The sequence below is a fragment of the Salmo trutta genome, chromosome 39 (genome assembly GCF_901001165.1).
Source record: "Salmo trutta chromosome 39, fSalTru1.1, whole genome shotgun sequence".
In the NCBI taxonomy this organism is placed as follows: Eukaryota; Metazoa; Chordata; class Actinopteri; order Salmoniformes; family Salmonidae; genus Salmo; species Salmo trutta.
In genome coordinates this window covers 24,351,905-24,379,017 of record NC_042995.1, presented here as the reverse complement: position 1 = coordinate 24,379,017, position 27,113 = coordinate 24,351,905, and the positions used below count along the sequence as shown (strand labels likewise).

The following is a 27,113-nucleotide window of genomic DNA, read 5'->3' as shown; positions in this document are numbered from 1 at the left end:
GACAGACAGAAACATATTTTTTTGCTCTTTTGCCTGTACAGCAAACTTCTGATCAGCTTATTTGTCTGCATCCTCTACACTGCAGTCTACTGTTTAAAGCACAGCTCTCAGACCAGCTGGCTCTCAGACAACTGGGCCCATATTCTTAAAGCATATCATAGTAGGAGTGCTGATACAGCTTCAGTTTTAACTTTTAATCATAATGAATAAAATCACATGGACAAGAGGGACCTGATCCTATATCAGCACTCCCACTCTGAGATGCTTTGTAAATATGACCCCTGACCTCAGTTCAGTTTCTCATCTGTGGTAAATTGCCTATAGATTGCAGTCATCAATGACAAGGACACAAAGTGATGCGGAAGACTTCCAAATGCATGATGGGTTTTCTTTCCACTGATCTTCTCTCATGCTTTACTTTGTGTCAACTGGGTATTTACAAAAAAAACCCCCAAAAAACCCCAAAGCATCTGTGAAGGAGTAGTAAATAAATTTGTGTGGAGAATAGAGAAGGAACTAAGAAGTATTTTACAGGAGAGAAGAGAGCGAGTACAGTTCACCACCTGTCTGTTCATTGGTGGACAGCACCTGGTGCTGAAATTAGTTCAAGGAGATTTGTTTCCAGGAATCTTTACCAAAGCTCATCTAGCTATTCACCCGTTTTATGCAACCTATACCACTCTGGAGTGTCAGTTATTTAACTGTGTAAATGAGAGAGAAAACATTTTGTTTTGGTTTTTAAATGGTGTATTTCAAATGTAGCTTTGGTTTTATTGTAGTGTTTAGGCTATACTAGTGATGTATTTGAAGGACTGCTGAAAGATAAGCCTTTGGGATAAAAGAGAAACAAACCAACACAAAAACAAACATTATGTCACTCTGAAAAAACAGGTCCACAGCCAAACAAACCACACAATACATGATCAGTTGCCTTGGATACAATCCTGAACCCATATCACCCTGAATGATTGATTGTGTTCTATCTTTGTGCTAGAACATGACAACAACCTGGATGTTTTATGCCATGATTAAATGTTATGTTGTTATAATGATTTTATAATGAGGTGCACCTGATGAACATGACAAAGCAAATGAAAGGAGTCTGTGTATTTTTCTTCCTTTTGACCTTGATGGAAGTATTTACATGGCCACAATTCAGTAATAATTCAAAAATAATGCATGCATGCTTTACATACAGATCACACATCAACCCCTATGGGTCACATCAACTAAGCCTTTACACCAGGTGCAAAGTTTGAATCGTTAATTTTATTTTTTGCATTCAACTCCACTAGTGGGGGAAGCTTACAGAAATGAAACCATTCCCGGTTTTAGGATCATGGACAGCTATCACTCGAACGCTATGGCTGCGTTTTGTGACTGAGGTTAAATATCTCATATTCTATTTTGCCATCCATTAGGCTACTTGTTGAGCTGACTCTCCTGTCTCTCGAGTCCTCACTATTTTCTAGACTCTGTTTTAGCTTTCAGAGTAGCTGGATTGCTACTGATGCTGCACCTTCTGAAAACAGACCCTTCAGGTGCGTCAGAATGGAACGGTCGCAACTCTAAAGATGTCGCGCACGACACAGCACCTCCAGAAAGTGTTCCAAGAAGAACATGATTGCGACAACTAATCCAGGACCAAGATGACAGTGGACATCAAAAGACAACATCTCAGGCACCTTGCCGCCTAGCAGACACGTAAGCGAAAATCACTGAGATGACATAGAACCCAGCCCTCATCAGAGAGCCACCACCGGCGGATTCAAGGCGAACGTAAATGCAGGTTGCCGTAAAACGGGTCTACACAAAGGACCAGTGCTGAGCGCAGGCTAGAGCAGAGGAGGAGGAAGCGAGACATGTTGCTACAGAAAACTAGCATCTTCATTGGAGAGCCATGGAGAACGCGGCCCCATCAAATCACGGCTTAATCTCCTCCAACACATTTATTGAATGTGAATTACAGATCATCGCGGAGGTAAACCAGCAGCACCACCTACGATATAACATTTAAGAGGTGAAAAACGCAAATTAGACCCCAAGTCAATGCATGTTGTGGCAGAGAAACCCCCACGGTGGAGTCGGCCGGTGAAGAAGCGCGTTACCAAAATATGACCAGGGGTGCTTGGACGTGTCTGCAGCAAGAAGACGGCTTCAAAATCTGGCTAGAACCCCGCGAGAACGAAAAGCCATTCACCGACTCAGAGAGGGCCCAGAGATGGCGACTGTCCTTGGCTTCACTCTTGTTTGTAACCATTCTGCTCTCTGATCACTTATGGTTCTGCGCCGAGGCGAAATTGACAAGGATCCGTGATAAGTTTGCATTGACGGACATGGGAGTTTACCCATCTGCAAACCCAATCCCATCATCCAACCTCCATTTAGCACACAGCAGCCTCCGAGAAAACGAATATGCTATTTTTGTAGGGAATTCTACCAAACCTTTGTGGCGACTTGAAACTTGCCACCGCGATAGTTTATCTAAAAACTGCTTTACTTTTGATGACGCCGACCATTTGTGCAAGGACCTTTCGGAAAAAGAAGGGACCCGGACTGTAAATATAAGTGATTTGTACCTTTCCTTTTGTAATTCTTATTCTCTTTTGGATTTGTTTTACGGGTCTACGAGTCCGGACAATTTGAACTGCAGTCTTGACGTGATTATTGATGGCGATGTGGCGAGGTGCAGCCTGTGCGTCCAGGCGTACCAGCGCTACGACCAACACGCCCTGGAGAAATATGAGGAATTTGAGCTTATGACTCAGAAATATGAAACGGATGCATATTCAGTGAGAACATGCATGGATGAATGTAAGGTAGGCTGACGGGGATCGTCCCCCAATCTGTTGGTTTTGCCTAAATAGATGCAGTTTGGTCCCATACAGTCGTCGATCGTCATGGTAACGGATGTCAGATTCAAGGAGATCCTCTGCTCTCTTACCAGAAGGCTCAAACAGGATGAGAAGCATATGGCCTTGTAGTCTAAGGTCTTGCATGTGTGTCTTTGGTTGCTTTTTCCACAATTGAGGAGTTTTAAATCGGTTGTGGAATGGAGAAAGAGCCAGGCCTTGAGGTGTCATAACTTTCCTTCCACAGGCTTCACAATATCACTAGAAATAGGCTATTTCCAAGCAAATATCAGCCAGATTTACATGTTAATTCTTTCTGTAAAATGTCGAGTTAGATATTTTATTTTAGTGCTAGGCTAGGCTAGTATATGGCAAAGACTACAATAGCTACTACTATTTTCCTATTCATGCATTATCCCGCACCGCACCACACGCAGGTGGTGGTCTTTTTTCAGTATTGTGCTGCGCATGCGGTGTAGCGGCCACTCGGTGCCAGGTGTTCCGCCATGGCCACTCCACTCCACTCCACATTGAGTACATTTCAATAACGTTAATAGGGCACCGGTGGCTTCCATGCCTAATCCGCCGAGAGGCCTTTTCCCCCGTCGCATTTGGCACTGCTCGTTATTCACCTGCTGTATGTAGCCTAGGGAAGTCTTTTATCAGTCCTAAACTCGACAATGGCGTTGACACAGAATTACGACAGCTGCTCTCTTTTTATCACATAATGTATACCTCAAATATGACTGTGGCCTGGAGGAAGCTCCGACCCTGTAGTATTGTTTTACACTTCACCGACTGGTTGGTCAAGAGCCATTAAAATAGAGGCCTATGTTTCAGTGCACCCTTGCCATCTCTATTCGATAATTGTATGCAACATTCAAGAGTAGCCTGCTTGGAAAACATCGTTTATAGTGCATTCAGGGTTTTTGGTGTGAGATTTCCTGTACCTTTAGAGTTTCAGTATAGAATTGTTGTTTAGTTTTAATGTTATTTTTTTTAATAGTCGACAGCCACCATGGACGTGTGAGAGCTGTCCATGGTGCTGAAATCCATCTATAGAAAGGCGACGCTCCAAGCGAATGACAGCCAGTCAGTTTTCATGAACCAGTCAGTGACAACAAACAAACAAATCATAATAAATCATCAATTTAATAAATGCATTTGCTTGAATATGACTATGAATCTGTAGGCCCACATAGGCTACAGTAGCGCACCTCATCTTATTCATTCACGTGAAAGATCAACAAAACAGAGGGCGATTGATTCAAAATGTTTTATTCAACATTGTGGAAATCGTAAAGTAGGCATATATTGTTGTTGGTTGACTGTTGAAGTTTAATGCTCTATATGCTGATGATGCACCAGTAGATTAGATAGACCTAGCCTACATGATATCCAAAGCCACACAGGGGGGTCACAGTGTGGGGTCGAGTTGCTTCTAGACACTGATCTTGGGTCAGTTTCGCATTTTCCCCCACTAATGGTTAAGGCTAGAATTGGGGGTGGGGGAAATGGGGCACCACCTGAAGTGCTCTATGAAAACAGGTGTCTGTAAACCCGACATATGAGTCATGATAATAGTGTGTGTGTGTGTGTGTGTGTGTGTGTGTGGTGCTGAAAAGACAGCTCCCAGCCTCCCACCAATAGGCCAGGAATCACTGTGATGAGGATGCAGTGACAGCCACGCTATTTTATGACGATTTTGGCAGGATACTTTTGGCAGGATGCTTTCATCCTTGTGAAGCTTATTGTGGTTCGATAATGATGAGGTAACAACACCAAAACATTGGCCTACATGCTCATATTTGTTTGATAATTATCAAGGGACATCTCCATCACTACGAAATGTTGGTTACGATTAGTTCTCTCTTATCAGTATTTTCAGTTAATTTGTAAAAATGTTTCTTTTGAATTTCATCCTCTTTTTCTCTCTCATGCTGTCTCAACCTCTCCTCCAGTACTACCTCCATCCCTGGTTTTGACAGGCAGATGATGGATGTTGAGGACATCACTCTAAACCCCAAAGCCTTTTTAACTCAAATACATCTAGTAAGTTGTACTCAAAGTCAATGAAAAGTCATTATTACTTAAAATGTTAATATGGCACTGACTCAAAACTAAATGAGAAGTCACACCAACAATTTTTTTTAAAGATACAGTATGATAACAAATTAACTTTTTTTCCCAGCATACTCTACTGCAGGTGGATTTTTTGGAATAGTTTTTAATATCTGTGTTTATGCATGTATATTGAGTGATTGATTGATTCAATGTTATGCTACACAAAAATACTTTTTGTAAACTAATCCAATCATTGAATTTTTGCAACGATAAGTGAAATGGTTGTTAACCCTAGCAGTCATTATGAATGCGGGTTGCGGGTGAATACAAATCTCAACTGTTGGATAGATTAATACAGGCTAGATTACAATAGGAATTACACATCACTTTGCAAGCCAGCATAATGTCATTTACAGTTAGTGTTTAAAAATGCTAGTACATTTCCCAGGTTTTCCAGAAATCCTGGTTGGAAGATTACAGGAAAAATGTTTGGGAAAGTTTGCAACCCTACTTGTAAACTATGAGTTTCAGGCCACTATACAAGACCTTCTCATATATGTAATGGTTAAATTATAATGATAATATTCACCTAGGAACTCACTTGGGGAAGGCCAAAGGACTGAACATTGATAAATTCAACAACCATGTCTCAGTCACTAACAAATACAGTCATGGGTGGAAACTATACAAATGGATCAAAAAAAGGCAAGGCACACTGGGAAATTATTAAAATCAAATCAAACTTTGTCACATGCGCCGACTACAACAAGTGTAGACTTTACTGTGAAATGCTTACTTACAAGCCCTTCACCAACAGTGAAGTTCAAGAAGAGTTAAAATATTTACCAAGTAGACTAAAATAAAAAGTAATAATAAAAAGTAACATAATATCGAGGCTATATACAGGGGACAGGGTACCGAGTCAGTGTGTTAGTTAGTTGAGGTAATTTGTACATGTAAGTGGGGTTTGAAGTGACTATGCATAGATAATAAACAGTGAGTAGCAGCAGTGCCCCCCACTGCTGCTACTCACTGTTTATTATATATGCATAGTCAATCTTATGGCTTGGGGGTAGAAGCTGTTGAGGAGTCTTTTGGTCCTAGACTTGATGCTCTTGTACCGCTTGCCGTGTGGTAGCAGAAAAAACATTTCTATAACTTGGGTAACTGGAGTCTCTGACAATTTTATGGGCTTTCCTATGACACCGCCTATTATATAAGTCCTGGATGGCAGGAGCTTGGCCCCAGTGATGTACTGGGCCGTTCGCACTACCCTCTGTAGCGCCTTATAGTCAGATGCCGAGCAGTTGCCATACCAGGCGGTGATGCAACCGGTCAGGATGCTCTCGACGGTGCAGCTGTAGTACCTTTTGATGATCTGGGGACCCATGCCAAATCTTTTCAGTCTCCTGAGCGGGAAAAGGTTTTGTCGTGCCCTCTTCACGACTGTATTGGTATGTTTGGACCATGATAGTTCATTGGGGATGTGGAAACCAAGGAACTTGAAACTCTCGACCCGCTCCACTACAGCCCCGTCAATGTTAATGGGGGCCTGTTCGGCCCACCTTTTCCTGTAGTCCACGATCAGCACCTTTGTCTTGCTCACATTGAGAGAGAGGTTGTTGTCCTGGCATCACACTGCCAGTTCTCTGACCTCCTCCCTATAGGCCGTCTCATAGTTGTCAGTGATCAGGCCTACCACTGTTGTGTCATCAGCAAACTAAATGATGGTGTTGGGGTCGTGTTTGGCCACGCAGTTGTGGGTGAACAGGGAATTCAGGAGGGGACTAACTCAGGGCTGTGTACTTACCACCTGGGGGGCGGCCCGTCAGGAAGTCAAGGATCCAATTGCAGAGGGAGATGTTTAGTCCCAGATTCCTTATCTTAGTGATGAGCTTCGTGGGCACGATGGCGTTGAATGCTGAGCTGTAGTCAATGAACAGCATTCTCACATAGGTGTTCCTTTTGTCCAGGTGAGAAAGGTCAGCGTGGAGTGCGATTGAGATTACATCATCTGTGGATCTGTTGGGGCGGTATGCGAATTGGAGTGGGTCTAGGGTGTCCGGGAGGATGCTGTTGATGTGAGCCATGACCTGCCTATCAAAGCACTTCATGGCTATTGACGTGAGTGCCACGGGGTGGTAATCATTTAGGCAGGTTACCTTCGCTTCCTTGGGCACAGGGACTATGTTGGCCTGATTGAAACATGTAGGTATTACAGACTCGGTCAGGGAAAGGTTGAAAATGTCAGTGAAGTCACTTGACAGTTGGTCCGCACATGCTTTGAGTACATGTCCTGGTAATCCGTCTGGCCCAGCAGCTTTGTGAATGTTGACCTGTTAAAAGATTTTGTTCACATTGGCTACCGAGAGTGTTATCACACAGTCATCCAGAACAGCTGGTGCTCTCATGCATGCTTCAGTCTTGCTTGCCTCGAGCGAGCATAAAAGGCTGGTAGGCTCGCGTCACTGGGCAGCTCGCTTTTGAATTTGCCTTTGTAGTCCGTTATAGTTTTCAAGCCCTGCCACATCTGACGAGCGTCAGAGCCGGTGTAGTAGGATTCAATCTTTATCCTGTGTTGACGCTTTGCTTGTTTGATGGGTCATCTGAGGGCATAGCAGGATTTCTTATAAACGTCCGGATTAGTCTCCCGCTCCTTGAAAGCGGCAGATCTAGCCTTTAGCTCGATGCAGATGTTGCCTGTGATCCATGGCTTCTGGTTGAGATATGTACGTACAGTCACTGTGGGGACAACGTCATCGATGCACTTATTGATGAAGCCAATGACTGATGTGGTGTACTCCTCAATGCCATTGGATGAAACCCGGAACATATTCCAATCTGTGCTAGCCTGTTTAGGATAGGGGGCAGTATTTTCACGGCCGGATAAAAAACGTACCTGATTTAATCTGGTGTTGGGTTTGCGCCAGACATAGCATTTTCCTTGATGGCCAAAAAGCTCAATTTTAGTCATATCTGACCAGAGTACCTTCTTCCATATGTTTGGGGAGTCTCCCACATGCCTTTTGGCATACACCAAACATGTTTGCTTATTCTTTTCTGGCCACTCTTCCATAAAGCCCATCTCTGTGGATTGTATGGCTTAAAGTGGTCCTATGGACAGATACTCCAATCTCTGCTGTGAAGCTTTGCAGCTCCTTCAGGGTTATCTTTGGTCTCTTTGTTGCCTCTCTGATTATTGCCCTCCTTTTTTCTTTTTTTTCACCTTTATTTAGCCAGGTAGGAAAGTTGAGAACAAGTTTTCATTTACAACTGTGACCTGGCCAAGAATAAAGCAAAGCAGTTTGACACATACAACAACAGAGTTACACATGGAATAAACAAAACATACAGTCAATACTACCGTTGAAGAAAATCTATAGACAGTGTGTGCCAATGAGGTAAGAAAAAGGAGGTTAAGCAATAAATAGGCCATGGTGGAGAAGTAATTACAATATACCAATTAGACACTAGAGTGATTGATGTGCAGAAGATGAATGTGCAAGTAGAGACACAGGGGTGCAAAGGAGCAAGATTAATAAATACAGTATGGGGATGAGGTAGTTGGATGGGCTATTTACAGATGGGCTATGTACAGGTGCAGTGATCTGTGACGTGCTCAGACAGCTGGTGCTTAAAGCTAGTGAGGGAGGTAAGAGTCTCCAGCTTAAGTGATTTTTGCAATTATTTCCAGTCATTGGCAGCAGAGAACTGGAAGGGAAGGCGGCCAAAGGAGGAATTGGCTTTGGGGGTGACTAGAGATATACCTGCTGGAGCGCGTGCTATGGGTGGGTGCTGCTATGGTGACCAGTGAGCTGAGATAAGGTGGGGCCTTATCTATCAAAGACTTGTAGATGACCTGAAGCCAGTGGGTTTGGCGACGAGTGTGAAGTGAGGGCCAGCCAACGAGAGCGTACAGGTCGTAGTGGTGGGAAGTATATGGGGCTTTGGTGACAAGACGGATGGCACTGTGATAGACTGCATCCAATTTGTTGAGTAGAGTGTTGGGGGATATTTTGTAAATGACATCGCCGAAATTGAGGATCGGTAGGATGGTCAGTTTTACGAGGGTATGTTTGGCAGCATGAGTGAAGGATGCTTTGTTGCGAAATAGGAAGCCGAGTCTAGATTTAATTTTGGATTGGAGATGCTTAATGTGAGTCTGGAAGGAATGTTTACAGTCTAATCAGACACCTAGGTATTTGTAGTTGTCCACATATTCTAAGTCAGAACCATCCAGAGTAGTGATGCTGGGCAGGCGGGCAGGTGTGCGCAGCGATCGGTTGAAGAGCATACATTTAGTTTACTTTCATTTAAGAGCAGTTGGAGGCCACGGAAGGAGAGTTGAATGGCATTGAAGCTCGTCAGGAGGTTAGTTAACAGTGTCCAAAGAAGGGCCAGAAGTATACAGAATGGTGTCGTCTGCAATTGGGGGGTATCAGAGAATCACCAGCAGCAAGAGCGACGTCATTGATGTATACAGAGAAGAGAGTCGGCCCGAGAATTGAAACCTGTGGCACCCCCATAGAGACTGCCAGAGGTCCGGACAACAGTTCCTCCGATTTGACACACTGAACTCTGTCAGAGAAGTAGTTGGTGAACCAGGCAAGGCAGTCATTTGAGAAACCAAGGCTGTTGAGTCTGCCGATAAGAATGTGGTGATTGACAGAGTTGAAAGCCTTGGCCAGGTCGATGAAGACGGCTGCACGGTAATGTCTCTTATCGATGGCAGTTATGATATCGTTTAGGACCTTGAGCGTGGCTGAGGTGCACCCATGACCAACCCATGACCAGATTGCATAGCGGAGAAGGTACGGTGGGATTCGAAATGGTCGGTAATCTGTTTTTTAACTTGGATTTCGAAGACCTTAGAAAGGCATGATAGGATAGATATAGGTCTGTAGCAGTTTGGGTCCACCCCCTTTGAAGAGGGGATGACCGCGGCAGCTTTCCAATCTTTGGGAATCTCAGACGATACGAAAGAAGTTGAACAGGCTAGTAATAGGGGTTGCAACAATTTTGGCAGATAATTTTTGAAAGAGAGGGTCCAGATTGTCTAGCCCGGCTGATTTGTAGGGGTCCATATTTTGCAGCTCTTTCAGAACATCAGCAATCTGGATTTGGGTGAAGGAGAAATGGTGGGGGCTTGGGCAGGTTGCTGTGGAGGGTGCCGGGCAGTTGACCAGGGTAGGGGTAGCAAGGTGGAAAGCATGGCCAGCCGTAGAAAAATGCTTTTTGAAATTCTCAATTATCGCAGATTTATCGGTGGTGACAGTGTTTACTAGCCTCAGTGCAGTGGGTAGCTGGGAGGAGGTGCTCTTATTCTCCATGGACTTTAGTGTCCCAGAACTTTTTGGAGTTTGTACTACAGGATGCAAATTGCAAATCCTTGTCTGGTCCGTGAGTTTTGGTAAGCAGCCCTCTCTATGCAGGTTTGTTGGGATGCCATATTCTTTCCATTGTTTAATAATGGATTTAATGGTGCTCCATGGGATGTTCAAAGTTGCAGCTATTTTTTATAACCCAACCCTGACCTGTAATTCTCCACAACTTTGTCCCTGACCTGTTTGGAAAGCTCATTGGTCTTCAAAGTGCCCCTTGCTTTGTCAAGGTTGGCTCAAGGAAGCAGGAGAGGCAGAGTCAAGCGCAGGAGACTGAAAATCCGTGAACACACTTTTAATGAGCATCCACAATGTCGGAACATGGTAGGGCAGGGCGCATACAAACAAATGCTCCAAACCCCCAGCTAAAACACTAAGCAGGGACGCAGCCCACAATAACCTCTGTGGCAAACAAAAACACAGGCAGAGGGACAACACTCGTTCCTCAAATGACATAAGTCCTGACATAGAACAATCACGTACAAAACACAAACCTACCTAGCTAGACTAAATACCCCCCCACTAACATCTAAAACAAAACAGGTGCGTGCCTAACCTAGACCTAACCAACAGAAAGTGAAACAGAGGATTGATGGCAGCTAGTAGGCTGGCAACGACGACCGCCGAGCACCGCCTGGGCGAGGAGGGGCGCCACCCTCCGTCGGTGTCGTGACAGTACCCCCCCCCGACGCGCGGCTCCCGCAGCGCGCCGACGCCGGCCTCGAGGACGCCCCGGAGGGCGAGGCGCAGGGCGATCCGGATGGAGGCTGTGGAACTCCCGTATTAGCGCTGGGTCCAATATGTCCTCCACCGGTACCCAGCATCTCTCCTCCGGGCCGTACCCCTCCCAGTCCACGAGGTACTGCAGGCCCCTTACCCAGCGTCTGGAGTCCAAGATGGACCGGACTGTGTACACCGGGGCCCCCCCGATGTCCAGGGGGGGCGGAGGGACCTCCTTCACTTCATTGTCTTGCAGCGGACCAGCTACCACCGGCCTGAGGAGAGACACATGAAATGAGGGGTTAATACGATAATAAGAAGGAGGTTGTAACCTGTAACACACCTCGTTTATTCTCCTCAGGACTTTAAATGGCCCCAAAAAACGCGGACCCAGTTTACGGCAGGGCAGGCGGCGGGGCAGGTTCTGGGTCGAGAGCCAGTCTCTCTCCCCTGGGGTAAACACGGGGGCCTCACTGCGGCGACGGTCAGCGCTCTCTTTTTGTCGTCCCCTGGCCCGTTCCAGGGATTCCTGGATGGCGTTCCAGGTCTCCCTAGAGCGCTGGACCCATTCCTCTACTGCAGGGGCCTCCGTCTGGCTCTGATGCCATGGCCCCAGGACCGGCTGATAACCCAACACACATTGAAAAGGCGACATGTTGGTAGAGGAGTGGCGAAGAGAGTTCTGAGCCATCTCAGCCCATGGCACGAACCTCGCCCACTCCCCTGGCCGGTCCTGGCAGTAGGACCGCAGAAACCTGCCCACATCCTGATTTATCCTCTCTACCTGCCCATTACCTTCGGGGTGAAAACCTGAGGTCAAACTGACCGAAACCCCCAGTCGCTCCATAAACGCCCGCCACACTCGGGACGTGAACTGGGGGCCTCGATCTGAGACGATGTCCTCAGGCACCCCGTAGTGCCGGAAGACGTGGGTGAATAGAGCTTCCGCGGTCTGCAGGGCCGTAGGAAGACCGGGTAAAGGGAGCAGACGGCACGACTTAGAGAACCGGTCCACAACGACCAGGATTGCGGTGTTGCCCTGAGACGGCGGGAGATCGGTGAGGAAATCCACTGCCAGGTGGAACCATGGTCGCTGTGGAACCAGGAGGGGTTGTAATTTCCCTCTAGGCAGGTGCCTAGGAGCCTTACTCTGGGCGCACACCGAACAGGAGGAGACATAGTGCCTCACGTCCTTCACCAAGGTGGGCCACCAGTATTTCCCACTAAGGCCACACACCGTCCACTCAATCCCTGGGTGACCCGAGGAGGGTAGCGTGTGCGCCCACTGGATCAACCGATCGCAGACACCGAGCAGGATGCACTTATGACCCACGGGATACTGAGGAGGAGTAGGTTCCGCCCGTAATGCCCGCTCGATATCCGCGTCCACCTCCCAGACCACCGGTGCCACCAGGCAGGAGGCTGGAAGTATGGGAGTGGGATCGGTGGAACGATCCTCGGTGTCATGGAGACGAGACAGTGCGTCAGCCTTAGTGTTCCGGGAACCTGGGATGTACGAGATTGTAAACTGAAATCTCATAAAGAACATCGCCCACCTGGCTTGACGAGGGTTCAGTCTCCTCGCCTCCCGGATGTACTCCAGATTACGGTGGTCAGTCCAGATGAGAAAAGGGTGACGCGCCCCCTCAAGCCAATGTCTCCACACCTTCAGGGCTCTTACCACAGCCAGCAACTCCCTGTCCCCCACATCATAGTTACGCTCTGCCGGACTCAACTTCTTAGAGAAGAAGACACGGGGCGAAGCTTGGGGGGCGTGCCCGAGCGCTGTGATAGCACGGCTCCTACCCCAGCCTCGGACGCACCGGGCCCCCCTTCATCAGTGAGGTAATGGGAGCCGCCACCTGCCCAAAGCCCCGGATAAACCTCTGGTAGTAATTGGCAAATCCCCAAAACCGTTGCACCTTCTTCACCGTGGTGGGAGTCGGCCAATTACGCACGGCCGAGATGCGGTCACATTCCATCACCACCCCGGATGTGAAAATGCGATACCCCAGAAAAGAGACGGCTGGCTTGGAAAACTCACATTTCTCAGCCTTGACGTCTAAGTCATACTCCACCAGCCGAGCATGTCCCGGAGAATCTCGTCCACAAAGGATTGGAAGACTGCGGGAGCATTCTTTAACCCACACGGCATGACGAGGTACTCATAATGGTCAGATGTGGTACTAAATGCAGTTTTCCACTCGTCCCCTCCTCGGATACGCAGCAAATTATACACACTCCTGAGATCCAATTTCGTGAAGAAGCGCGCCCCGTGAAATGACTCCACCGCCGTAGCAATGAGAGGTAGTGGGTAACTGAAACCCACCGTGATAGAATTTAGACCTCTATAGTCAATGCACGGGCGCAGACCTCCCTCCTTCTTCACAAAAAAGAAGCTTGAGGAGACGGGTGAGTTGGATGGCCGAATGTATCCCTCCCTCAAGGACTCAGTGACGTATGTTTCCATAGCCACTGTCTCCTGAGACGGGATACATGTGACTACGGGGAAGTGCAGCACCCACCTGGTGGTTTATCGCACAGTCTCCTCATCGATGAGGTGGTGTTTGGGTGGCCTTCTTTTTACTGAAGGCGATAGCCAAATCGGCATACTCTGAGGGAATGTGCACAGTAGAGGCTTGGTCTGGACTCTCCACTGTAGTCGCACCAACGGAAACTCCTATGCATCTGCCCGAGCACTCCTTTGACCACCCCTTAAGAGCCATCTGTCTCCACGAAATCTTAGGGTTGTGAGTGGCTAGCCAGTGGATCCCTAGAACCACTGGAAATGCCGGGGAATCAATGAGGAAGAGACTGATAGTCTCCTCATGACCCCCCCGCATTACCATGACCAGTGACACAGTGACCTCCCTGACCAGCCCTGACCCTAGTGGTCGACTGTCTAAGGCGTGCACGGGGAAGGGTTGGTCCAACTGGACCAGCGGAATCCCTAACTTAGCAGCGACCCCATGGTCCATAAAACTCGCTGCCGCGCCTGAATCGACTAGCGCCTTAAGCCCGGAGTGAGGAGAAAACAAGGAAAGGACACTAACGCATACATGTGACTGACAGGGGGCTCTGGGTGAGGCTGGTGCTGGTGCTGACTCACCTGAGATGTCAAAGGAGTGCCTGCCTTCTGGACTCCCGGGTGAGCTTCTCCAGCACCGGTCCACAGTGTGCCCTCTGCGACCACAGGAGGTGCAGGAGCGGACTCCCCCTCCAGTCTTCCTGGCTGCAGCCCCCCCTATCTCCATCGTCGTGGGAGCAGGAGGGCTGGAAGGTGGAATGAGCAGGGCCCGGTTCGGACGCCCGCGGGCGGCCAGCAGATTGTCCAGTCGGATGGACAGGTCAATCAGCTGGTCCAGGGTGATGGTCGTGTCCCAACAGGCTAACTCCCGGCGGACGTCCTCCCTCAGACTACACCGGTAGTGATGTATAAGGGCTCTTTCATTCCACCCCGCACCAGCGGCCAGGGTCCGGAACTCTAGAGCAAAGTCTTGCGCGCTCCTCGTCTCCTGTCTCAGGTGAAATAGCCGCTCTCCCACCGCTTTACCCTCCGGGGGATGATCGAACACTGCCCGGAAATGGCGGGTGAACTCCGAGTAGTTGTTCCTGGCTGAGTCCGGACTGTCCCACACGGCGTTGGCCCATACCAGGGCTCTACCCGTGAGAGACGAGACGAGGACGCTGACACTCGCTGACACACGAGGACGAACGGTCGCCAGGTATAACTTCAACTGGAGTAGGAAACCCTTACACCCAGCGGCCGTCCCATCGTACTCTCTGGGGGGGAGGCGAGTTTCACCCCACTGGTACTGGGTGCTGTGGGTGCTGGTTGGGGTGCAGGCTGTTGAACCGCCGCGTTAGTGGGGCCGGGAGCGCTTCGGTCCCAACTCTCCATGCGCGCCAACACCTGGTCCATGGCGGTGCCCAGACGGTGGAGCAGGGCAGAGTGTTGGGCAACCCTTTCCTCCATGGACGGGGCTGGCGCTGAAGCTCCTGCTGACTCCATTAATTGTGGTGCGTGATTCTGTCAAGGTTGGCTCAAGGAAGCAGGAGAGGCAGAGTCAAGTGCAGGAGACAGAAAATCTGTGAACACACTTTTAATGAGCATCCACAATGTCCGAACACGGTAGGGCAGGGCGCATACAAACAAATGCTCCAAAACCCAAGCTTAGACACTAAGCAGGGACGCAGCCCACAATAACCTCTGCGGCAAACAAAAACACAGGCAGAGGGAAAACATTCGTTCCTCAAATGACATAAGTCCTGACATAGAACAATCACGCACAAAACACAAACCTACCTAGCTAGACTAAATACCCCCCCCCCAACTAACAACTAAAACAAAACAGGTGCGTGCCTAACCTAGACCTAACCAACAGAAAGTGAAACAGAAAATCGATGGCAGCTAGTAGGCCGGCGACGACGAGCGCCACCTTGGCGAGGAGGGGCGCCACCATCCGTCGGTGTCGTGACATGCTTAGTGGTGTTGCAGACTCTGGGGCCTTTCAGAACAGGTGTATATATACTGAGATCATGTGACAGATCATATGACACTTAAATAAAGTCCACCTGTGTGCAATGTAACTAATTGTGTCTTCTGAAGGTAATTGGTTGCACCAGATCTTACTTAGGGGCTTCATGGCAAAGGGGTGAATACATATGCACGCACCACTTTTCCATAAAAAAAAAAAAGTTGAACAAGTCATTTTTTCATTTCAACAATTTGGTCTATTTTGTGTATGTCCATAACATGAAATCCAAATAAAAATGTATGTAAATTACAGGTTGTAATGCAACAAAATAGGAAAAACGCCAATGGGGGTGAATACATTTGCAAGGCACAGTATATGGCTCCTATTGCAGGCTGGTCACTAGAAACACACGTACATTTCAGACATTTGAAAAGGGTCCTGAGGACTTCGTTATAGGCCGTCCTCAGCACTCACCATAAAAATAACCCTTCAATTATTATTTTTTATTATTTAGTTTTATACTTTCACCAAACCATAGCCCTAACCTTAACCATTCGGAATTAATACCTAAACTTAACCCTTTGAGATGTTTCTGTTTTAACCCTGTAACCACGTGGAATTTATGGGTCAAAAATCGACGTTCATCCAAATACGTCAAATCCCGAAGTGAAACTATGAGATCAAGTTGCCTACTGACTCTTATAGGCCCCGTTCACACTCAAGTTGTACAACTGATGTACAAAACGTTCAACAAAATTTTTACAACAAAGATCTTCTCTGTACCGGTTTCCTCCAGCATCTTCACAAGTTCCTTTGCTGTTGTTCTGGGATTGATTTGCACTTTTCGCACCAAAGTACGTTCATCTCTAGGAGACAGAACGCGTCTCCTTCCTGAGCGGTATGACGGCTGCGTGGTCCCATGGTGTTTATACTTGCATACTATTGTGTGTACAGATGAACGTGGTACCTTCAGGCATTTGTAAATTGCTCCCAAGGATGAACCAGACGTGTGGAGGTCTACAATTTATCTTCTGAGGTCTTAGCTGATTTCTTTTTATTTTCCCATGATGTCAAGCAAAGAGGCACTGAGTTTGAAGATAAGCCTTGAAATACATCCACAGGTACACCTCCAATTGACTCAAATGATGTCAATTAGCCTATCAGAAGCTTCTAAAGCTGTTTAAAGGCACAGCCAACTTAGTGTATGTAAACGTCTGACCCACTGTAACGTTCGTCGTAAGGAGTGGACCAAAATGCAGCGGGTATATTTATCATCTTCTTTATTGAAGGAAAAACACTTAAACAAAAACAAACGACGAAAACAGTCCCGTAAGGTACACAGACTATACAGGAAACAGCCACCCACAAAACACAAGTGAAACAAACTCCAACTAAATATGGCCTCCAATTAGAGGCAACGACAACCAGCTGCCTCTAATTGGAGGTCCTACCAAAACCCCAACATAGAAATAGAAAAACTAGATAAACACACAGAAATAGAAAATGTAGAACAAAAACCCAAACCACACAAAACAAACCACACCCTGCCACGCCCTGACCAAACTACAATAACAAATAACCCCTTTTACTGGTCAGGACGTGACACCCACTGGAATTGTGATACAGTGAATTATAAGTGAAATAATCTGTCTGTAAACAATTGTTGGAAAAATTACTTGTAAACTATCAAAATAAAGTCGCACACTCTATGTATAATCTCCCAGCAATTTAATGGGTATTTACCAACGTTTCGGCATCACTGTGCCTTCCTCAAGGTAATGTCATAAATACTTGAACCAGGTTATGTAGACACACAGTGCAATTAGTGTAACCAATGACAGTGGTGAGGGGTGTGTCATAATCATTAAGTTAATACAAATTAATTTGTAAAACTGTTAAAAAATAGTGTATGGCATATTAAATATATTATGCTATTGTTATCATATAGAAACATAATGGAATATTGTACATCATATTACCGTCAACATACATTGTTAAATTCAATTTCACATAATTTCATATTTCATTTGTTACATGTAATATTGGTTCAACCTTAATATATAATGAACATCATCAACATATCAGGTGTACGCTAGTAAGCTGTAACAATAATTTTTCAATTTATAAGACTCGTTCATAAAGAAAATGTGTTCATAAGATGTGCCTGAGATCAAAGTCAATATTCAGACCACTAGGGGTCAATGTTTTTAGATAGGATATCCAGTAAGCCTCTTTGTAGTAGTAGGATCTCAATGTTTCCTCTTCTCCTTGGTAGAGCAACATGCTCAATGCCTGTGTATTTGAGGGAGGAGATGAGATGGTTAGCTTCAACAAAGTGAGCTGCTACTGGATAGACAATGTTCTTACACCTGATTGACCTGCGGTGTTCAGCTATGCGTTGTTTTAATTGTCTTTTCGTTTGTCCTACATAAGCTTTTCCACATGAACAGGTGATGAGATAGATTACTCCCTTGGTTTTGCATGAGATGATACCCCTAACAGGGATCTTTCGACCTGTATGTGGGTGTCTGAAGAAAGACGTTTTTATGGTGCTATTACACTGTGCGCATGAGCCACATTTGCAGTTCCCATTTGGGATAGGTGTCAAGAGTGTCTGAGTGGGCTCAGGGGGCATGTCAGATCTCACCAAACTATCTCCAATATTGCGACCACGCTTATAGACCACCAGTGGGGGTTCCTTGAAGAGGTGTACAATTTTTTTTGTCTGATTGCAGAATATGCCAGTGCTTTTTCAGGATTGCTTTCATTTTCTCCGAACCCTTGGTGTATTTAGTACAAAAGACGGTTGTGTTGTTTTTCTTCTTTGGTTGAGTTTTTAGTAATTCCGCTCTTGGTTTTTGAGATATTTTCATCATTGCCGCATCAAGAGTTTTGTCTTTGTAGCCTCTCATTTTGAATTTATCTGTCATTTTTTTTTAGCATTGCTGTTACAATCTGACTGGTGGCCACAGATTCGTTTAACCCTGCATAACTGGCTATATGGTAGACCATTCTTGAGGGGAAGGGGATGCATACTATCCTCACATAGCAAGGTATTGCAATCTGTGGGTTTTGTGTATAAGTCTGTTTGGAATGCATCATTCTCTTTGATAATCCATAAATCCAGGTAGGATATTTTTCTCTTATCAGTCTACATGGTGAATTTGAGGTATTCAGAGCTCTCGTTTAGTAGCGTTTGGAGTTCATTTAGTTCCTGCTGACTTCTTTCCCACAGCACAAAGACATCATCTATGTATCTCTTCCATAGAAGTATTTTAGAAAGTAAGGGGTGTGTCTCTGTTTTAAAAAGGAATACTTCTTCAAATTGTCCCACATACAGGTTTGCATAGTTGGGGGGAAAAGGGGAGCCCATGGCTACACCCCGAATTTGAAGGAAAAGGTCTGACTCAAAGATAAGTAGTTATGGGATAGTACCAGTTCAGTAAGTTGTAAGATGCAATCATTGGATGGAGCAAGGGTAGAGTCTCTCTGCTGAAGGAATTGTTGTAGCGCCTGCAAGCCTCCAGTGTGTGGGATGTTAGTGTACAAGCTCTCCACATCAAAATTGGAAAGCAGGGTCCCCTCTGGTATTCTTCCTAAGCCCTCTATCAATGAGATCCTGTGACTAGTGTCTTTGACATAAAATGGGAGATTCTCAACCATCGGTTTAATGTGGTAATCCACCCATTTAGAAATGTTGGATGTCAGAGTTGATTGCTGCTACAATGGGTCTACCTGGAGGAGAAGACACTTGTTTGTGTAATTTAGTGACTGTATAGAAAGTTGGTATCTTGGGAAATTTCACACATAGAAATTCACCTTCTTGTTTAGTGATTTGTCCTGATTCCAAACAGCTTTCCACTGTGGATGAGATATTATGCTGGAATTCCAGGGTAGGGTCACAATTCAGTTTGCAATAGAAGTCACCCTTAAATAGTTGTCGGCGACATTCATTCACATAGACACATTTGTTTTGTATACAAACTCCTCCTCCTTTGTCACATTTTTTTATGATAATCAAAGGATCTGACTTTAAGTCCTCATTAAGAGCCATTCTCTCGTGCCTACACAGGTTATCATAGGATTTGTGTTTCTGTTTGTCTTTCAGTAAGTCACCTACATCATTTTCAACAATCATACAGAAAGTTTATATGGAGGCATTGTGTTTGGGGTGAGGTACAAATGAACTTTTTGCTCTTAATGTAGTTCTCTCAGAGTTCTCAGATACCTCAGCTGGGTTAATGGCTCCATCTCCTCCTTGACTCACGGTAGGACAGATAAGTCTATTGATTGACGTGGTAAACCTATGTATACATCTCACTGAGGATGACATTTCAAGTGGAGTCATGTAAATTTCACTCTTATCAAAGAACTCACGCAATCTCAGATTATGGAAAAACTTGAATAGATCTATCTGGACATCAGTCATCAATGTATGCAGTGGGTACAAATGTTAACCCCTTATTGAGAACACTGAGGTGAGCGGATGTCAGGGTCTTACTTGATAAGTTGAAGACATTTAGCTCCTGTTGGACTGTGGGCCAGTGCTGGGTCTCAATTGATAGGTGTCGCGGGGTGGTAGTGGATTTCTTCTTTTGGTTTCTTGTGCTTAGTCTCACCAGAGATATATTAGTCCGTTGTTCTTATCATCCAAATCGCGTTTATACTTCTTGATTTTCCTCTCCTTCAGTCCGGTCGTAATCTTGGTCAGAAGGTCAGCGTTACTCTTAATGAGATCATCCAGTTTAATAGGGTTATTAAGCTTGTGTCGTAGAGCTTGCTGTGAATTTTCAACCGAGGTTGCGATCTCGATAATATCCTTTTTAAGTTGTTCAATGATCAGAGTCATCAGGTCCAATGAACATTTATTTAGTATAGCACACCATCGTTCACAAAACTCTACAGTGCTATTATTAGTAGTCCGTGTGGGATAACTCAATTTCGAACATACTCACTTAAAGTGACGATGTGCAGGTGTGTTCTAGTTTTCTTGAATGAACAGTCTTGGAATTCTTTACAAAGATTTTCCCAGGTGCCTTCTGGCCAATAAAATAGACTCTGTTACTAAAATGTTGTCTCATTGTTGTTGGCTGTATTCAAAAAGGCTCCATTGGGTATCGTTTGAATTTGGTTCAGTTCCCATGTTGGCTAGGGAGTTGACTGATTGGGGTGCTGTCAGCGAAAGATAATAGTAGATAAAAAAAACAAGAGCTGCCGCACACCCAGAATAATAGTTTGTGTGGAGGTGCTGACTAATGGCGAATAAACTATCAAAATAAAGGAAGTCTAACACTCCATATATAATATCCCAGCAATTTACTGGGTATTTACCAATGTTTCGGCATCACTGTGCCTCCCTCAGGATAATGTCATGAATACATGAACCAGGTTATGGAGACACACAGAGCAATTAGTGTAACCAATGACAGTTGTGAGGGGTGTGTCATAATCATTAAGTTAATAAAAATTAATTAGTGAAACTGTTAAATAGTATATGGTATATTAAATATATTATGCTATTGTTATCATATAGAAACATAATGGAATATTGTACATCATATTACCGTCAACATACATTATTGTTTCATTCAATTTCACATCATTTCATATTTCATTTTTGTTACAGAAACTGTTTGGCCATAATGACCATTGTTATGTTTGGAGGAAAAAGGGGGAGGCTTGCAAGCAGAAGATACCATCCCAACCGTGAAGCACGGGGGTGGCAGCATCATATTGTGGGGTTGCTTTGCTGCAGGAGGGACTGGTGCACTTCACAAAATAGATGGCATCATGAGGATGGAAAATTATGTGGATATATTGAAGCAACATCTCAAGACATCAGTTAGGAAGTTAAAGCTTGGTCGCAAATGGGTTTTCCAAATGGACAATGACCCCAAGCATACTTCCAAAGTTGTGGCAAAATGGCTTAAGGACAACAAAGTCAAGGTATTGGAGTGGCCATCACAAAGCCCTGACCTCAATCCCATGGAAAATATGTGAGCAGAACTGAAAAAGCATGTGCGAGCAAGGAGGCCTACAAACCTGACTCAGTTACACCAGCTCTGTCAGGAGGAATGGGCCAAAATTCACCCAACTTATTGTGGGTAGCTTGTGGAAGGCTAGCCAAAACGTTTGACCCAAGTTCAACAATTAAAAGGCAATGCTACCAAATACAAATACAAATAAATAATTGAGTGTGTATAAAAATCTGACCCACTGGGAACGTGATAAAAGAAATAAAAGCTGAAATAAATCATTCTCTCTGACATTTCACATTCTTAAAATAAAGTGGTGATCCTAACTGACCTAAGACATTTTTACATGGATTAAATGTCAGTAATTGTGATAAACGGAGTTGAAATGTTTTTGGCTAAGATGTATGTAAGCTTCCGACTTCAACTGTATATATATATATATATATATATATATATATATATATATATATATATATATATATATATACTGCTCAAAAAAATAAAGGGAACACTTAACCAACACATCCTAGATCTGAATGAAAGAAATAATCTTATTAAATACTTTTTTCTTTACATAGTTGAATGTGCTGACAACAAAATCACACAAAAATAATCAATGGAAATCCAATTTATCAACCCATGGAGGTCTGGATTTGGAGTCACACTCAAAATTAAAGTGGAAAACCACACTACAGGCTGATCCAACTTTGATGTAATGTCCTTAAAACAAGTCAAAATGAGGCTCAGTAGTGTGTGTGGCCTCCACGTGCCTGTATGACCTCCCTACAATGCCTGGGCATGCTCCTGATGAGGTGGCGGATGGTCTCCTGAGGGATCTCCTCCCAGACCTGGACTAAAGCGTCCGCCAACTCCTGGACAGTCTGTGGTGCAACGTGGCGTTGGTGGATGGAGCGAGACATGATGTCCCAGATGTGCTCAATTGGATTCAGGTCTGGGGAACGGGCGGGCCAGTCCATAGCATCAATGCCTTCCTCTTGCAGGAACTGCTGACACACTCCAGCCACATGAGGTCTAGCATTGTCTTGCATTAGGAGGAACCCAGGGCCAACCGCACCAGCATATGGTCTCACAAGGGGTCTGAGGATCTCATCTCGGTACCTAATGGCAGTCAGGCTACCTCTGACGAGCACATGGAAGGCTGTGCGGCCCCCCAAAGAAATGCCACCCCACACCATGACTGACCCACCGCCAAACCGGTCATGCTGGAGGATGTTGCAGGCAGCAGAATGTTCTCCACGGCGTCTCCAGACTGTCACGTCTGTCACATGTGCTCAGTGTGAACCTGCTTTCATCTGTGAAGAGCACAGGGTGCCAGTGGCGAATTTGCCTATCTTGGTGTTCTCTGGCAAATGCCAAACGTCCTGCACGGTGTTGGGCTGTAAGCACAACCCCCACCTGTGGACGTCGGGCCCTCATACCACCCTCATGGAGTCTGTTTCTGACCGTTTGAGCAGACACATGCACATTTGTGGCCTGCTGGTGGTCATTTTGCAGGACTCTGGCAGTGCTTCTCCTGCTCCTCCTTGCACAAAGGCGGAGGTAGCGGTCCTGCTGCTGGGTTGTTGCCCTCCTACGGCCTCCTCCACGTCTCCTGATGTACTGGCCTGTCTCCTGGTAGCGCCTCCATGCTCTGGACACTACGCTGACAGACACAGCAAACCTTCTTGCCACAGCTCGCATTGATGTGCCATCCTGGATGAGCTGCACTACCTGAGCCACTTGTGTGGGTTGTAGACTCCGTCTCATGCTACCACTAGAGTGAAAGCACTGCCAGCATGAAAAAGTCACCAAAACATCAGCCAGGAAGCATAGGAACTGAGAAGTGGTCTGTGGTCCCCACCTGCAGAACCACTCCTTTATTGGGGGTGTCTTGCTAATTGCCTATAATTTCCACCTGTTGTCTATTCCATTTGCACAACAGCATGTGAAATTTGTCAATCAGTGTTGCTTCCTAAGTGGACAGTTTGATTTCACAGAAGTGTGATTGACTTGGCGTTACATTGTGTTGTTTAAGTGTTCCCTTTATTTTTTTGAGCAGTGTATATATATCCATTGATTCTTGAAGTATATAACTTATAAATGGTTTAAGGGGTAACATTTAAATGTCTTGGAATGGCCTAGTCAAAGCCCCGACCTCAATCCAATTGAGAATCTGTGGTATGACTTAAAGATTTCTGTACACCAACAGAACCCATCCAATTTGAAGGAGCTAGAGCAGTTTGCTTTGAAGAATGGGCAAAAATCCCAGTGGTTACATGTGCCAAACTTATAGAGACAAACCCCAAGAGACTTGTGGGGGGGGGGCATAGTTATGCACGCTCAAGTTTTCTGTAAATCAAATTATACAAACCCTCCAAAAATCAATTTTAATTCCAGGGTGTAAGGCAACAACATAGGAAAAATGCAAAGGGGGTGAATACTTTCGCAAGCCACTGTGGCTACAGTTCGGTTCCCAGGTCTGAGGGCTGGCTCCTGAATCGACTGGCCGCTGATTGAGTTAGCATGTCAGCACCGCCACCGGTCACTGGTCACCGTGACTCTGCCCCACTACCCCCCCCCCCCCCGATGGAACAGCATCGTGGCTGTGTGTGTGTCCCCTTGGAGGATAAGGCTCTCCTTTCCTCTACTGGTGTGTGTGTGTGTGTGTGTGTGTGTGTGTGTTGCGCTATACTACATGCTGTGGGTACACCCTGCGGGTACACCACCCCGCCATAGCTCCCTCCCTCCTTTCCTCCCACCATTCCTGAATGAGATGCAGCCCAATTCAATCACAGCTACGGTATGCTTGTTTTCCTGAATGAGGGAGGAACGACGGAGGAAAAAGGGAGAGAGAGAAGGGGAGAGATTCTGTATGTGTTTCTGTGTATGTGTGTGTAAAGAGAGGGAAAGGCAGGGAGAGAGAGAAAGAGAATGAGGGAGCGAAAAAAAATATATAGATTATGAATGTGTTTGTGTGAGATATATTATTATATTATAGAGAAGGAGATAAAAAAAATATTCTGTGTGTGGGGGGGGAGAGGGAGAGACAGAACAACAGCCAACTGTGAGTGGGAGGGAAACTCAGGAGGAGGAGTAGGAGTACTAGGAGGACTTGACAGGTGTCTTCTTAGAGGGTGGTGGATAAAGATACTGTGAGTTAGTGAAAGGCAATGAATGATGTCTCAGGATATGTGTGTGTGGTTGTGTAGGATTACAACAGTTAATAAATATGACTAAACAAAGTTGTCATCTGTGTCTTCATTGTCAGTGTGGTGAACTGTATAAGGTGTGTGTATACAGTGCCTTTGGAAAGTATTCATTACCCCTTGACTTTTTTCCAAATTTTGTTACGTTACAGCCTTATTCTAAAAATGGATTAAATAAACGATTTCCGCCAGTAGTCTACACACAACACCCCATAATGACAAAGCTAGAACAGGTTTTTAGAAAGTTTTGCAATCCCCCCATTCAAACAGAAATACCTTATTTACGTAAGTATTCGGTAAGCGGTACCGGAGCGCCAAGTTTAGGTCCAAAAGGCTTCTTAACAGCTTGTACCCCCAAGCCACAAGACTCCTGAACAGCTAATCAAATGGCTACCCAAACTATTTGCATTGCCCCCCCTCTTTTACACTGCTGCTACTCTCTGTTTATTATCTATGTATAGTCACTTTAATTCTACCTACATGTACATATTACCTCAATTACCTGGACTAAGCGGTGCCCCCGCACATTGACTCTGTACCGGTACCCCCGTATATAGCCTCGCTATTGTTATTTTACTGCTGCTCTTTAATTACGTTTTACTTTTATTTTACTTATCTATTTTTTACTTAACGCTTATTTTTCTTAGAACTGCATGGTTGGTTAAGGGCTTGTAAGTAAGCATTTCACTGTAAGTAGTCGGCGAATGTGACAAATAAAATTAGATTTTATTTTATTTGATATTCAGACCCTTTGCTATGAGACTCGAAATTGAGCTCAGGTGCATCCTCTTTCCATTGATCATCATTGAGATTTCTACAACATGATTGGAGTCCAACTGTGGCTAATTCAATTGATTGGACATGATTTGGAAAGGCACACACCTGTCTATATAAGGTCCCACAGTTGACAGTGCATGTCAGAGAAAAAAACAAGTCATGAGGTCAAAGGAATTGAGCGTAGAGCTCCAAGACAGGATTGTGTTGAGGCACAGATCTGGGGAAGGGTACCAAAACATTTCTGCAGCATTGAAGTTCCCCAAGAACAAAGTGGCCTCTATCATTCTTAAATAGAAGAAGTTTGGAATAACCAAGACTCTTCCTAGAGCTGGCCGGCCGGCCAATCTGAGCAATCGGGGGAGAAAGGCCTTGGTCATGCAGGTGACCAAGAACATAATGGTCACTCTGACAGAGCTCTAGAGTTCCTCTGTGGAGATGGGATAACCTTCCGGAAGGACAACCATCTCTGCAGCACTCCACCAATCAGGCCTTTATGGTGGAGTGGCCAGTTGGAAGCCACTCCTCAGTAAAAGTCACATGACAGCTCGCTTGGAGTTTACCAAAAGGCACCTAAAGACTCTCAGAGATGAGAAACAAGATTCTCTGGTCTGATAAAACCAAGATTGAACTCTTTGGCATGAATGCCAAGCGTCACATCTGGCGGAAACCTGGCACCATCCCTACGGTGAAGCATGGTGGTGGCAGCATCATGCTGTGGGGATGTTTTTCAGCGGCAGGGACTGTGAGACTAGTCAAGATTGAAGCAAAGATGAACGGAGCAAAGTACAGAGAGATCCTTGATGAAAACCTGCTCCCGAGCGCTCAGGACCTCAGACTGGGGCGAAGGTTCAACTTCCAACAGGACAACGACCCTAAGCACACAGCCAAGACAATGCAGGAGTGGCTTCGGGACATGTCTTTGAATGTCCTTGAGTGACCCAGCCAGAGCCTGGACTTGAACCCGATCGTACATCTCTGGAGAAACCTGAAAATAGCCATGCAGCAATGCTCCCCTTCCATCCTGACAGAGCTTGAGAAGATCTGCAGAGAAGAATGGGAGAAACTCCCTAAATACAGGTTTGCCAAGCGTGTGGCGTCATACCCAAGAAGACTCATGGCTGTAATTGCTACCAAAGATGCTTCAACAAAGTACTGAGTAAAGAGTCTGAATATGTAACATTCGTTGTGAGGAATTGACCAAAGCGCAGCAGGTTGAGTGCTCATAATTAAACTTTTAATGTGAACACTGATAAACAACAAAACAAGAAAATGATGAACGACGACAAAGCAGTCTTGAAGGCAACACAGAGCAATACAAGAACAACCTCCCACAAAACCCCTATGAAAACAAACTCCTAATTATAGGACCTTCAATCAGAAGCAACAATTACCAGCTGCTTCCAATTGAAGGTCCAACCCCAGTAAACTAAACAGAACTACAATAGACTAGACAGAACATAGAAATATACTAACATAGAACAATACAAAAAACCCCGGAATACATAAACCAAACACCCCTCTACATACACATACAACCCGAACCATATAAAACAAATACCCCCTGCCACGTCCTGACCAAACTACAAAATAACCCCTATACTGGTCAGGACGTGACAGAATACTTATGTAAATATTTCTAAAAACCTGTTTTTGCATTGTC

At 45.4% G+C, this 27,113-nt stretch overlaps 1 protein-coding gene across 1 annotated transcript in view; it reads left to right on the top strand.

Moving 5' to 3' along the window:
• The first annotated feature begins 1,603 nt into the window (after positions 1-1,603).
• Positions 1,604-27,113, top strand: part of nalf1a (NALCN channel auxiliary factor 1a) — a 79,607-nt gene continuing 54,097 nt past the window's right edge. The window contains exon 1 of the mRNA XM_029741247.1: positions 1,604-2,819. Coding sequence (XP_029597107.1) covers positions 2,115-2,819 — 705 coding nt within the window. The 5' untranslated portion in view covers positions 1,604-2,114. The remainder of the gene's footprint in view (positions 2,820-27,113) is intronic.